General features: G+C 40.5%; 1 protein-coding gene across 1 annotated transcript in view; it reads right to left on the bottom strand.

Moving 5' to 3' along the window:
* Positions 1-12476: 12476 nt before the first annotated feature.
* TLR3 (toll like receptor 3) overlaps positions 12477-13739 on the bottom strand; it is a 366722-nt gene continuing 365459 nt past the window's right edge. Inside the window, exon 10 of the mRNA XM_030831266.2 lies at positions 12477-13685. Coding sequence (XP_030687126.2) covers positions 13457-13685 — 229 coding nt within the window. The 3' untranslated portion in view covers positions 12477-13456. The remainder of the gene's footprint in view (positions 13686-13739) is intronic.

The following is a 13739-nucleotide window of genomic DNA, read 5'->3' as shown; positions in this document are numbered from 1 at the left end:
TAGCTCACTGCTAATTGGGCCCTAGACTGCAGCCTGGGGCTGCGTCTACAACGGACACCTGGTCCCCTCCTTGATCCGTGCCTTAAAGGAACACTCTCCAATTTCTCCATCACCCTTAGAGCTTCACCAGATTCGCAGAACTCTGGGCTGATGGTGAGGAATTTGACCATAAACCTGGGAACGATAACCCTGATTCCAAAAGATCTGGGACTTACCCAATCTGACAAGACCAAAGGAACCATGGCCAGCTCTCTGATAGGAGGGAAGGTTAATAAAAACATGTATTCAGATCATTTCTGGAGTATGAGAGTTCAGGTTTAAGCTGCTAATCAACTGATTGATTCCGAACATATGTAATTTAACTTGAATGGACAGGCAGCAAAAAGGGTCATTGCTGAGTGAAGCTTGGTTCAGCTCACCCAGTTCCTTGGGAGCAGCCCTTGTCTGCTGCCATGTCTCAGGGTTCCTGATTTTACAGGCCCAGGACCTTCATAGCTGACCAGCCTCTTAGGATGGAGCCCCACCAACATGACTCAAAAATACTGATGCGTAAGCCCCAACTCAAATGTGGTAACTAATAACTGCAGTGTTGTCCTCTGCTCTTTCCCTAGGGGAGGAATTCCTGTTGAGGTCAAATTAAGTTGGAAGATTGTTAGGTGAGCACAGAATCAAAGCAAGGGGAGTGAGTCATATATATGATATATATTCCATACACAGAGGGCAGTAACCAGAGGAGCAAAGCACCCTCCTCCACCTTGGAAGAGCAACCCTACATGAACAGTGCGGGATTCACCCACCTGTCTTCAGCTCTCTAACTTCAGATATTTCTATGCTTTCATTACTAACCACTTCCCTCTATGCACAGGATTTTCTTTAAGTAGGCAGATACTGTCAAGAAGGCTTACAGAAAAGCTCCTCCTCTTGCAAATCCCAGCCTTGAAAGCAGTCTGTCTCTGAGGTGTGTTTGCATGTATCCTATCTGTTACGGGCTGAATTGTGTTGCCCATAAAGATATGATGAAATCCTAACTCCCAGTCTGTGTGAATGTAACCTTATTTGGAAATAGGATCTTTACAGATAAAATCAACATAAGACAGGGTCATTAGCATGGGCCCTAATCCAATACCCTTAAGAAGAGAGAAATTTGAATGCAGACACCCAGGGAGAACACCACATAATGACAGAGGCAGAGGTTGGAGTGATGCAGCTGTAGGCCGAAGCATGTCAATCTTTGAAGACCACCGCCCGAAGTCAGGAAGACGTAAGGAAGAGCCTTCCCTACAGATTTCAGAGGGAGTGTGGCTCTGCGGGCATCTGATATCGGACTTACAGTTTCCAAAACTATGACAAATACATTTCTGTTGTTTTAAGCCACCCAGTTTGTGACACTTTGTTATAGCAGCCCTAGAAAACAAATACACTATTGGGGTAGTAATTAATATTTGGGGTGCTTCATGATCATAGAATCTTCCTGGTACCTCTATGAAAGTCTTCAGTGGGTATATTTGGCTGTAAAAAGCTGGCTACAAATTAAAATAATTATCATAATTGTCTAAAAATATCTGCAGGGAGGGGAACTCCCTGGGCTGTCCAAGGGTTAAGACTCCATGCTTCCATTGGTCAGAATGGCCATATCAAAAAATCCACAAACAATAAATGCTGCAGAGGGTGTGGAGAAAAGGGAACCCTCTTGCACTGTTGGTGGGAATGTAAACTGATACAGCCACTATGGAGAACAGTATGGAGGTTCCTTAAAAAAATAAAAATAGAACTACCGTATGACCCAGCAATCCCACTACTGGGCACATACCCTGAGAAAACCATCATTCAAAAAGAGTCATGCACCACAATGTTCATTACAGCTCTATTTACAATAGCCAGGACATGGAAGCAACCTAAGTGTCCATCGACAGATGAATGGATAAAGAAGATGTGGCACATACATACAATGGAATATTACTCAGCCATAAAAAGAAACGAAACTGAGTTATTTGTAGTGAGGTGGATGGACCTAGAGTCTGTCATACAGAATGAAGTAAGTCAGAAAGAGAAAAATACTGTATGCTAACACATATATATGGAATCTAAAAAAAAAAAAAAAGTGGTTCTGAAGAGCCTAGGGGCAGTACAGGAATAAAGACGCAGACGCAGAGAATGGACTTGAGGACACAGGGAGGGGGAGGGGTCAGCTGGGACGAAGTGAGAGAGTGGCATGGACATATATACACTACCAAATGTAAAATAGCTAGCTAGTGGGAAGCAGCCGCATAGCACAGAGAGATCAGCTTGGTGCTTTGTGACCACCTAGAGGGGTGGGATAGGGAAGGTGGGAGGGAGACGCAAGAGGGAGGGGAAATGGGGATATATGTATACATATAGCTGATTCACTTTGCTATACAGCAGCAACTAACACACCATTGTAAAGCAATTATACTCCAATAAAGATGTTAAAAAAAAAAAAAAAAGACTCCGTGCTTCCGCTGAAGGGGGTAAGGTTTCGATCCCTGGTTGGACAACTAAGATCCCGTGTGCCACGCTGTGTGGCAGAAAAAAAAATCTACAGGGAGGATGACAGAAAATATAAAAAGGATGGGGAACAATATCATTGTGGGTTAAACAGGGGATGTAAACGTCTGGCCAGCCAGCTTCATGAAGAATGCACAACGGATGAATGATTGATCCTTTTGTTTAAGGGTCCTTTGAAAATGACCAATAATTGCAAACATGATAAACAATTCTTCACAAGATGCTAGGTCTTTTATACCCATTGTTCATCCATCAACAGGCTTTCAGACAGATGTTAGATGCTACCAGGCTTTTCTGTTAATTACCTGTAGCATGCCATTCTCAAAACATGAGCCCCAGGTGATGTACCACAATGGTCTGGCTCAGGCAGAGTAAGGAAATGAAAGTAAATGCAGTAAAGCATTGTTTCTAACTTTGGCAGCGTTGATTTTAGACGGACTTTATTAGAAATGTCTCAGCCATGTTTTATGTGATAAAACTCTCATGCTTACATTGATCAATTAACAATTTAATGAACTGGTTTTCTGATGTGTATAATAATGCTTGGCTACATCATTGAGAAAGTATTAGGAAGTGATGGCCATGTTGCTATGAAGAAATGTTATGTTTTGAAAACCTGAAAGTTAAAACAAATAACCTGAGGAATTAATCTGTTTAGGGATTTAAATTGTCTCACTGAGCATGACACCAAGGCCAATATTCTATAAAGAAAAGTACTATCAAATTTTATTATTAAAATAAAACACTAAACTTCTGGACAAGGAGAGGTATTTGCTGATTCAACAAATATTTACTAAGCACCTTGACGAAGACGGTAGGGTATGGAAGCCTCTGGAGCTGGACTTCCTAGGTTCATATTATCTCTGCTACTGGCCAACAACCAAGTCTCTCTGTGTTCCTTAGTTTCCTCACCTGTAATCTAGGGGTGATAACGGTTCCTATCTCAAATAAAATGGGACTTTGATAGTTACATTAATTGATACATGCTTGGGAACTGGAACAGAGCCTAGCACAGGGTAAGCTCTCAGTAGATGTTAGTTTTCATCACGTTTGACACCAGGTTACATGGAAAGGATGCTCTTTATCACAGCACAAATGAAGCCCAGGGCTCAGGCAGCAGCCACCTGAAGCTGTGCCCTGACCCTTCCTGGGCTGCGTCGCCCTCCAGCCAAGCACAGGAAATCCGTGCGTGCAGTAGGGCTACCGAGCTCAATGGCATTAGGTCTCATCAGCAGATCTCTGTCCACTTCAAGGGTCTGCACGTCCAAGTTTGTGCTTAAAGAGAACTTGGAGGTACACAGCAGCCTTGTGCTTGAGAGTTTGATTCAGAATAAAGCATCAGTTTTAGCACATAATAACTGGTGTGCAAGACTTATGAAACAGAACAGGACCCTGTGGGGTCCTCCTGGGTACAAATCCTTCCATGTCCCCTGTTTCTTGTTTGTAGGAAAAGGTTTCTTCAGCCTCCTAGACCTTCCCTGGGTTCCAAAAGGCTGATTCAGACAGTTACTAATGGGGGAAGTGAGGGAGTGCAGAAACAAAGGAGGAACAATCAAGAAACAATAGTGCAGCCATTAAAGCAGGGTCCTGGCTCCTCCTCAAGGGATACACGTAAAAATATCTTTGAGTTCTTCTGCAGGAACTAAGGCCCCCATCCACGTGGAGGATGGTAACTTCTGGCTGAGTCTTGGAAGACCTCCCTGTTACCTCACCACCAACCAATCAGAAGGAAGTTGCACACCCTGCAGCCCTCACCCTAAATTTGCCTATTTTTTCCTGAAAACCATTGGGGAGTTCGGGTTTTTTGAGCATGACCCACCTGTTCTCCTTGCTTGACCTTGCAGTAAACCTTTCTCTGTTCCAGACTCCAACGCTGCAGATTGTTTGGCCTTACTCTGCATCGGGCACATGAACTGGTGTTCCACAATACGTGTCAGTCTTATGAAAAACCAGTAAATTGAAATCTGAAAAAATTCACAGAAGCAAGGTAATTGCTGGGGAGAAAAAGAGTAAAAATCCTTGACTCTTCATGAAAAACATTTCACAAACTAAGATGCTCCAAAAGAGGGACAGAGAGGAAAACTTCATAACGGGTTAAGAGTTCTAAAAAATTTTTGCAATTGTAGGAGAGGAAGAAAATTTAGGTTCATTGGCTGGGCCCCGAAAAAGACTGACAAAAGATAGATTAACGAGAGAAAAATTTAAAAGTTTCCCAGTAAGGGAATAATGTTTGCACTATTTTTCTGTAATGCCAGCCAAGATATGCACAAGCCAGAGAAATAGAAAGTGTTTGCTAAAATATTTGTAACAGACACTTATGTACAAAAAATTCACAAATACTAGTTCTCCAGTTGAGGCAGAGCTCATGGAAATTACACTGGAACAGATCAAACCACTGGCTGGGATTATAAACCACATACTGATCCAGAGGGGAAGTTACAGGTAGTGGAGATTTTCAGTTTGAACATTAACATTTCCAAAGTTTGGCAACATTATGCTTTTAAATTATGCAAATTATGTAAACAAGAGGTACATTTTAAGTCGATCTGCATGCAAAACTCCATGTCATGAGGACACCAAGCACCGGGATTTCTCTCACAGACGGAGCCCTTTGTGTGTAGCGCCCAGCTGAAGGAACAGCCATGGCACGGGGTGTGCCCAATTTAAGATTCTTTCACATACACACAGGAGAACTCAGTGATGAGGAACTCAAAAGGGTGGTTAGAAATCGGGCTTATAGACCATCTTAACGAAAGAAAAATAAGTTGAAAGAGAAGTGACAATGAGGCCGGAGATAGATGGGCCCCCGGCTGAGCAGCTGGAGTCTGTCCCCTGTGGACAGATAATCCAAGGTGAAGATTATAGCAGGAGGATAATAGGAGAGGCGAGACCTGCCCAGATAAAAGAGACCACATAGTTCTCATTCTCAAGGTCAAGGAGAGCTTCTTGACTATACATGTGCAGAAAGGCTCCTTGGAGGTCAGAAAGGGAGTGATGTCAACCTACCCATAGGCCTCTTGGCTAGAATCCATTTTGGCTAAGAGATGCACGCACACATGGGAGGACCCTGAGCTAAACCAAATACAGACTCAGAACCAGGCAAAGCAAGATGACTGGCCAAAGGAAACCCGGAAGAAATGCCCCATGTGAGTGAGTCAAACTACCACGAGGGTGCGACTCTCTCTCTGAGTTCGCCCGTGTGTGCCTATTCACAAGTACTCTTTTTCCTCCTAATAAACACTTTACTTGTTTCACTACTTTCCGTTTCTTTGTGGGAATTCATTTCTACAAAGCTGACGGGCCAGGGGCCTTGTCACCGGCCACAGGTCAGGGCTCTCACTGCCGCAGCCTGACGTCAGTCTCTGGCTGGCAACTGAAATCCTGCTTCAAGCTGCTGCAGGCTGAGGCCACTCGAGATCAATGAGACAGAGGAAGAGGACTTGAAGTTTCTAGGGACAGCAAACTGGGGGTCGGGATATATAGGTGGAAAGTGATGGAAGACGTGGCTGCTTAGTAAGGTTTGTCAATGTAGACCTTTCTGTGGCACCATCTCCCCTCTCCCCGCTCCTGGCGTGGGAGGCACAGGGCTGACCTTCACAAGGGGAATGTCCGCTCTGCTCTCATACAGATGGGGAGTGGGGTGCAGATTGCTCATCCTGGGTCTGCTTTTCCTCAATTGTCTTCAGCTCAAAATAATCCTTAGGCCAGAGTCACACATTTTGGAGTGGTATACAGTGCATCACGGGCATAAAATATTCTTACCTTATACTGACTTCTAACACTTCGATTGTTTCAAGTTCAGTGTATCAACAGATTATAAATGATATGATGCTTAGAGTTTTAAGGTGTAGCAAGAAAAGGTCACTGTGAGGAAAACAAGTTTTAAAAAGCACAGTGATAATATGATAAATTTAAACAGTTTTTTAAAATTACAGCACTGTTGGGGAATGACTCATCAATTTGCCAGGAAGCCAATCAAGAATCTTCTTTCTTTGCACTCCTCTAGTGGTCATTTCTTTGGTGTTATGGTAATTGGCAAGAAACATTCCCTAGCTGCTTAAAGCCTTGGGGTCAATGAACACAAAGGAAAGGAGGAGGCTTAAGAAGGGAGTCATAGAAATGTGAGTTCAAGGACAGTTTGAATACCTCCTTTTTAAAAAGTAATTTCTTATATAGCATGGACAAAATGTCATAGTGTGTTAATTACTGTCCAGGGTGCATGTAAATAAATTTACCTTTAAGAGGCCCATAAATATATATATATATATATATTAGATTATATATATTAGATTATATATAATCTAATATAAATATATATATTTAATATATAATATTATATTATATATAAATATATATTTAATATATATTTATTTATTTTTATTAATATATAAATATATATTTATATATTAAATATATATAATTAGATTATATATTAGATATAATATATATTATATATACACATATATATTAGATTATTATAATACATAGTAGATTATTTACACATTTCGGCTATTGTGCTGTAATGAACCTGGGAGTGCTAATATCTCTTTGAGATCCTGATTTTAAGGCTTTTGGATTGTTGACCTGAAACAAATAGACTGCCAGATATTTCTCCAGCAAAAATGCACTTATTTGGGATCAGCATAGGATTGCAGTTGGGGTCTGTAACCATGGTGAGCTGCGTGCAAGTCCCCACACAGCAAGGAAAGGAGACCATCCTTCTAGGGTGGAAAAGGAAGTCGGGAGTGCTGTAGTAAAAATAGTCCATGGCTTTTCATCGGCTGAGTCCTTGCCAGGAAAGAAGAGGAATCTTTCTTCTTCCTGCTGCGCTCAGCTATCCTCACTGGGTATGAGAGCTCCCTCTTCTGGTCTTTGTTTATTAATTTTTTACAGGCTAAATACCCAGAAGTGCGGTTGCTGGATCATTTGGTATTTCTATTTGTAATTTTTTGAGGAACCTCCATATTATTTGCCATAGCAACGGCGCCATTTTGCATTCCCACCGACGGTGTGCAAGCGTTCCAGTTTCTCCACAGCCTCACCAACACGTGCTGTCCTTTGGTTTTTCAACAATATCCATTTCAACAGATGTGAGGTGATACCTCATTGTGGCTTTGATTTGCATTTCCCAGATGTTGAGAATCTTTTCATATACCCGTTGACCTTATCTTACACCATACACAGAAGTCAACTCAAATGGATGAAAAACTTATAAACTGTAAGCCTACTAGAAGAAAATACAAGGGAAAAACTTCATGACCCTGGTATTGGCAATGATTGCACAGATCCGACACAAAAAGCACAAGCAACACAAGCAAAAATAGACACGTGGAGCTACATCAAGCTAAAAAGCTTCTGCACAGGAAAGAATACAATCACCAGAGTAAAAAGTAACCTACAGAATGCGAGAAAACATTTGAAAACCATGTATCTGATAACGGGTTGTGATATTGTGAGGTATAATAAGAAATATATATTTGGCCTTTGTTCGTTTCTGACACAGAGCTAAAGTCCTTGAAATTTTCTTAGTGATAAGAGTAATGGGAGCACCTTTTGTTATAATGTTTAGTTTCTTGTTCTCAGTTCCTGAAATCACTTCAGAGCCATAAAAGTGAAGTTGGTGTTTTGTTATTCCTAACAAGCCCTTTCCACCACAGCTGGGTTTAGGTTAATGAGGTGACTTGGAAAGAACCTCATGATTGGGGCTAGTTGCCAGGGGAGTGAAGCATGTGATCAGAGGGCTGGAAATTTCAGTCCCACCCCCAGCTTCTGGGGAGGAGATAGGGGATTGAGGCTGAATTCAGTCACCAGTGGTCAATGATTTCATCAACAATGCTTATATAATGAAACCTCCATAAAACCCCAAAAGTATGAGGGTTGGAGAGCTTCTGGGTTGGTGAACACCTGTAGATTCAGGGATAGTGGCCAAGCTCCAGGAGGGCAGAAACTCCACACCCTTTCCGCATACCTTGCCCTAGGCCTCTCTTCCGTCTGGCTGTTCCTGGGTTATATCCTTTTATAATAAACCAGTAATCTAGTAAGTAAAATGTTTCTCTGAGTTCTGTGAGCCACTTTAGCAAGTTAATGGAACCCAAGGAGTGGGTCCTTGGAACTCTCATCCAATCAGGTGACAACTTAGACTTGTGATTGGTGTCTGAATTGGGGGGGGCGGGCAGTCTTGGAGGACGGAGCCCTCAACCTGTGGGATCTGATGCTCTCTCCAGGTAGATGGTGTCAGAACTGAGTTGAATTGTAGGACACCCAGCTGGTGTCAGAGAATTACTTGGGTGCGTGGGAACTGCCTCCCCCTGCCACAGCCCACCCACCAGCGCACGTTGAAATTGGTTCTAGAAACTTGGGGGAATTAATTTCCAAAATATATAAGGAACTACAATTCAATAGCAAAAAATCCCTAATAACCTGATCCCAAGAAAACTTAGAACGTAAACTAAGGTTTTATTTAAGTGGGGACCTGGAACTCCCTGGACCATGCCTACGTGGCACACTGGCATGTTTCTGGAATAGGTATTGCAGAGTTGCAGGAGGCTGGAGGGAATTTTGGAGCATCCTGATTCTCTTTGTTTATTTTCTCTCCCGGAAACAGAACTACCAAATACAAAATTTCCTGATGGTAAAAATATATTTCTAAAAAAGCTAACGTGTCTATTTCCACTGCCACACCACCAATCTAACATTTACTTTTCAGCCCAGACTCTTGTTTGAAAAATTACTATGTTCCAGTCATTCATCTAGATATCAAGGCAAGTAAGATGAATAAGACGAGGCTCCCTGTATTCAAGATGCTTATGTTCTGGGGGTTCGGGATAGAGTCAGATCTAAACAGTGTGCAGAACCCGATGTGCAGTTGGACGAAGGGTATGAATAAAGTACTACGGATGCCTAAGTAGTGAAGTGATTCATTCTGCATGGTGTGTAGGGCAGCGGGTGGTATATCAAAGAAGGATTCCCACAAGAGTTGTCTGGACTAGAGTACCAATAAAAGTAAACGGAAATTCTTGCTGTTTCTTCATCACCTTGATTGACTGAACCAATATAGTGACACTGATTACATTATGAAACTTAACTTAAGGAAGTGGGACAATGCTATCTCCTTTAATATTATCCTCTGTGAGCTCCAGAGCTTGAGTTGGTTCCCTTTTTTCTGCCTTTTCAAAATCCATAGATCAGGGCAGATTGAGAATTTCTGGAAGAGACTTTATTTTTTAAAAACAAAATGGCTGCAACCTTGCAGAAGTGCTTAAAGAAACCAGTGGAGCGATAAATACCCTAGAAGGTGTAGTGGATGCTGTAGTGAACCACCAAGCTCTCCCCGTCAAGGGCTCGGGCATCTATTCTTCCAGGTGCCCAGAGCGTTGCCTTCTGATATTTCACAACTGAGCCCCTACTTTGGAACTGCTTTGTAGCAAATCTTTTTGCTCAAGTCATACTTCCTTCCTGGGGCTGTCTGCATCCAATGACTGGTTGACGTGAGGGTATAGCAGTCTAGCCCCTATGCCTAGATTTGCGTCAACTCTGTAGGGCCATTCCCACTCCAGAGCTCCCCATGGGGTCCACTAAGGCCTCAGCTGCAATTGCAATTGACTCAAAGCTCATCACTCTCTCTCTTCCCAATCCAACTTATTTCACTCCCTTGTAAATCAGAGCCCTCCCCTAACCTGCTTCAGTTAATCTCCATCTTGGAGTCTGTTTCCTGGGGAACTGACTTAAGATAAAAGCAAGCTAAGAATTCAAAACAGGTTTCCCAGAAATTCTCACACAGAACTGGAAAAGTTCCACCATTGAAAAGTGCCACGACTCCTCCCTCATGGTTGTTTGTTAAACTTGGCGGGGGGGGGGGGGGGGGGGGGGGGAAGTCACATAACAGAACCAGTTTCTTCCTTGGACAGGAAGATGGATCAAAGCTTAGTTGCAAGAGCTAAGAATGGCTAACATATCACCTGGTGTAATTAGTAACTAATGATCAATCGATTGTCATGCTTTGCTATTTTAATATAGATTTATATATTTATTGGGGAAAAAAATACTTCAAATCCCCTTCTATTATGTGAAAGTAAGCCTGGCTGTTTGGACTGTGAAATTATAAGTTATGCTCCTCTATTCAACCAGGTGTCACATAAATCTAAGTAACAGACCCCAAGAGGGAATTTTATTATAATTTCTGGTTTTGCCAATAGAAACCTATAACGTTACAATTTCAAACTACCTAACCCGTTGAATCTAAACTCCTCTGCCACGCCCTCTGGTTCCATCCTCCACAGTATCTCCACTGTCTCCCAACACCGACTCATGTCTCCCTCCCTCCTTTCCATCTTCCTTCTCCCTCACCAAAATCCTACCCGCCTTTGAAAGGTCTGACCTTCTTCCACGGAGCCTTCCTTGTCCAGGTCTATCCCCAAGAATTCCTTCCCACCCTAGCTCCTACTGCCCCATTTCCTACAATACATTTCATATCAAATCATACTCCGTACTGCTTAGTTAGCACAAGGCTAGGCACATGTAGCTAGCTCCTCAATGAATACAATTTTTTGACAGCTTTATTAATATATAATTAATATATAATTTTGTACCAAAAATTCACCTGTTTTAAGTGTATGATTCAACGATTTTTAGTAAATTTACATAGCTGTGAAATCATTACCATAATCCAATTTTATAACATTTTCGTCACCCCCAAAAGATCTCTGATGCCCACTGTCTCTATAGATCGTAAGAAATGTATTTTGAGCTCTCGAGTTGGAAATCTTTACATTTTCTCATGATCACCATCACTTACTACTGAGACCCTTCTACAAACAGTCTAAGGTAGACATTGGGAAAAGTAAACATTGTTAAATAAATGGCATTGAAAACCCCCCTACTCACTAACAGATTGATTGCATCTACTTCTTATTACAGCCTAAAAGGTGTCATTTTTAGGTAAAATCTAAATTCCTAGATTTATTTCAAACTCCATGTTGTTGATTCAGCTGGATTTTGTTTTAAAAGTGAAAACGGGAAGGAGTTGGGGTGAACCGATTACATGATGACATCCTGAGAGAATTCAGACAAGTCAGTTCACGTGTGTAAATCAAATAGGTCAGATAAACATCATTTTCTGCACTCCCTTTGTCTTGAACCCAAGGGAGATAGATTTCTCCTGAGAACAATTAGAGAGGATAGCCTGCAGAGTTTAGGATGCTGCTTCCTGTGTGGGTCAAACACAAGTCAAGGCTTATGCCTTTTACTAGTTTTAATTATATTCAGTTAAACAGGCCACCCCTTGTATAGCCTAACCTCATAAATATTAAGCAACTTCTAAAAAAATGACATATGAGCTCAATTTAAATTGTGCGCATGTAATCAACTACCTCATAAACAAATAAACCAGAGAAAGAAAGCAAAATTACTTCCTGCTCTGCTTTCCACGAACCGACAATATATTGATAAATTCATAATAATAATAATAGATTTAGAAATATTTCAGTGAGGTTGAGAATATTGATAGATAACATACAAAGTGCATCAAGAAAAAACTAGTTGTGATTTTTATTTTATGATGCCAAAATAAAACAGGATTATTTCACAGTTAGAAAATAAATCTTAACCAAAAAAACTATAAAACACATGTCTCAAGTGTGAGGGTGGTGTATAATAAGAGACTGAAAATGAGTTCTCCGTATATTCATGTTGTTGTAGAGTCCTTCAGAACCAGCAGTACAGCGGGTATTACGTTTTTTTAGGATTATGTGAACTTAGCCTTGAGAATACGGAATTATTTAAATCAAAGTTCCAAAGTGTGACATCTCAAATGCTCCCTAAATTCAGCAGACAAATGCATGCTTCAAGTATAGAAATTATCTCAACATGATCATTTCAACTCTCCTTTATATTTGAATACCAGAACTATAAAGGTTTTAAAAAGCTATTCATGTCTATTTCCAATAATCAGACTCTTTTTATTGTAAAATGAAAATAAAACTTAAAATAATCATAAGGACTAATTTACACACAGCATACTTTTTTATGGTATAATAATATACTTTATGGGAAGGTATTATACCAGGATCATCATCAGTAATGATTTGGGAATAGTTAAGATTTTGTTTATCACTGTAATTTTCAAGATCAAGCTGTCGAAAAAATCCCAGTGGAACCACATGATTTGGCCAGGGCCATGTCCTGAGTCTGTGACCAGGGGAAGACAGTATTTTGTTTCCACAAAGCCAATCTACGAATTAACCTTTAGGAAATAAGCCTTCCTGCAATACTTCTAAGTAAAAGAATAGTGTCTTCTGATGCCTCATATAGCAGAATTCCAAATATCAGGAAACATAAGTATTTATTAAAATATTTATTTATTAAGTAATCGAAATGAAGTGCAAACATTTTCTGTCCTGGGTATGTATATTGAAATGGTATTTAACATTTAACAAAATCAACACTGTGACAGGCGCCACTAAAATACAATGCTTTTCAGTTGAAAAACTGCTGTAATTCAGCTTTTAAAAATATGGCTGTATATTTTACTCTTTCACAATCGAAGCAGCATGGTACCCATAAAAGTTATATTTTATTCTGAGTGCATCCAGAAAAAAACCCCCAAATATAATGATCACAGACACTCATATACCTCTAACTTTTCTTTAAATGAGGAATACTTGAAAACTTTGTTTGATAGGCCTCAGTAACCCAACCGTGTATTCATTAGTAAAGGATATTCTTACCTGTTCATTTTGGGTAAAATTAACTCGATTGGTAATGAAGGGCCTGAAATAGGGAGATATATCTCCATAGAAGAGAGACACTTGTGGTATTCTTATTTATAAATATGAATGAACAGATTTGCATTCTTGTCAAGTAAAATGTAAGTTTACCATGGGCCTTGTTTAAATTAGGAAAGTTACTCCTTTAATTTAGTCTTTAAATAAATTTAATGTACTGAATTTCTGGAACCAAGTGCTACTTGCAATTTATGATGAAAGGCATTTACCCGTTCTTTCTGAACCGGCCAGTTCAAGATGCAGTGAGATTTAAACATCCCTCTTCGCAAACAGAGCGCATGATTCAGTTTATAATCCGGAATATCCTCAAGGAAGATCAATATAATGGAATCCAGATTTTGTTCAATAGCTTGCTGAACTGCGTGGTGCACCTTGAATCTAAGTTAAAAAAAATAACTGAATTAAGGTATATATCAATATACAGTTTTTAAC

This window comes from Globicephala melas, chromosome 21 (assembly GCF_963455315.2).
Source record: "Globicephala melas chromosome 21, mGloMel1.2, whole genome shotgun sequence".
NCBI lineage: Eukaryota > Metazoa > Chordata > Mammalia > Artiodactyla > Delphinidae > Globicephala > Globicephala melas.
This window is presented reverse-complemented; position numbering and strand designations above follow the sequence as displayed.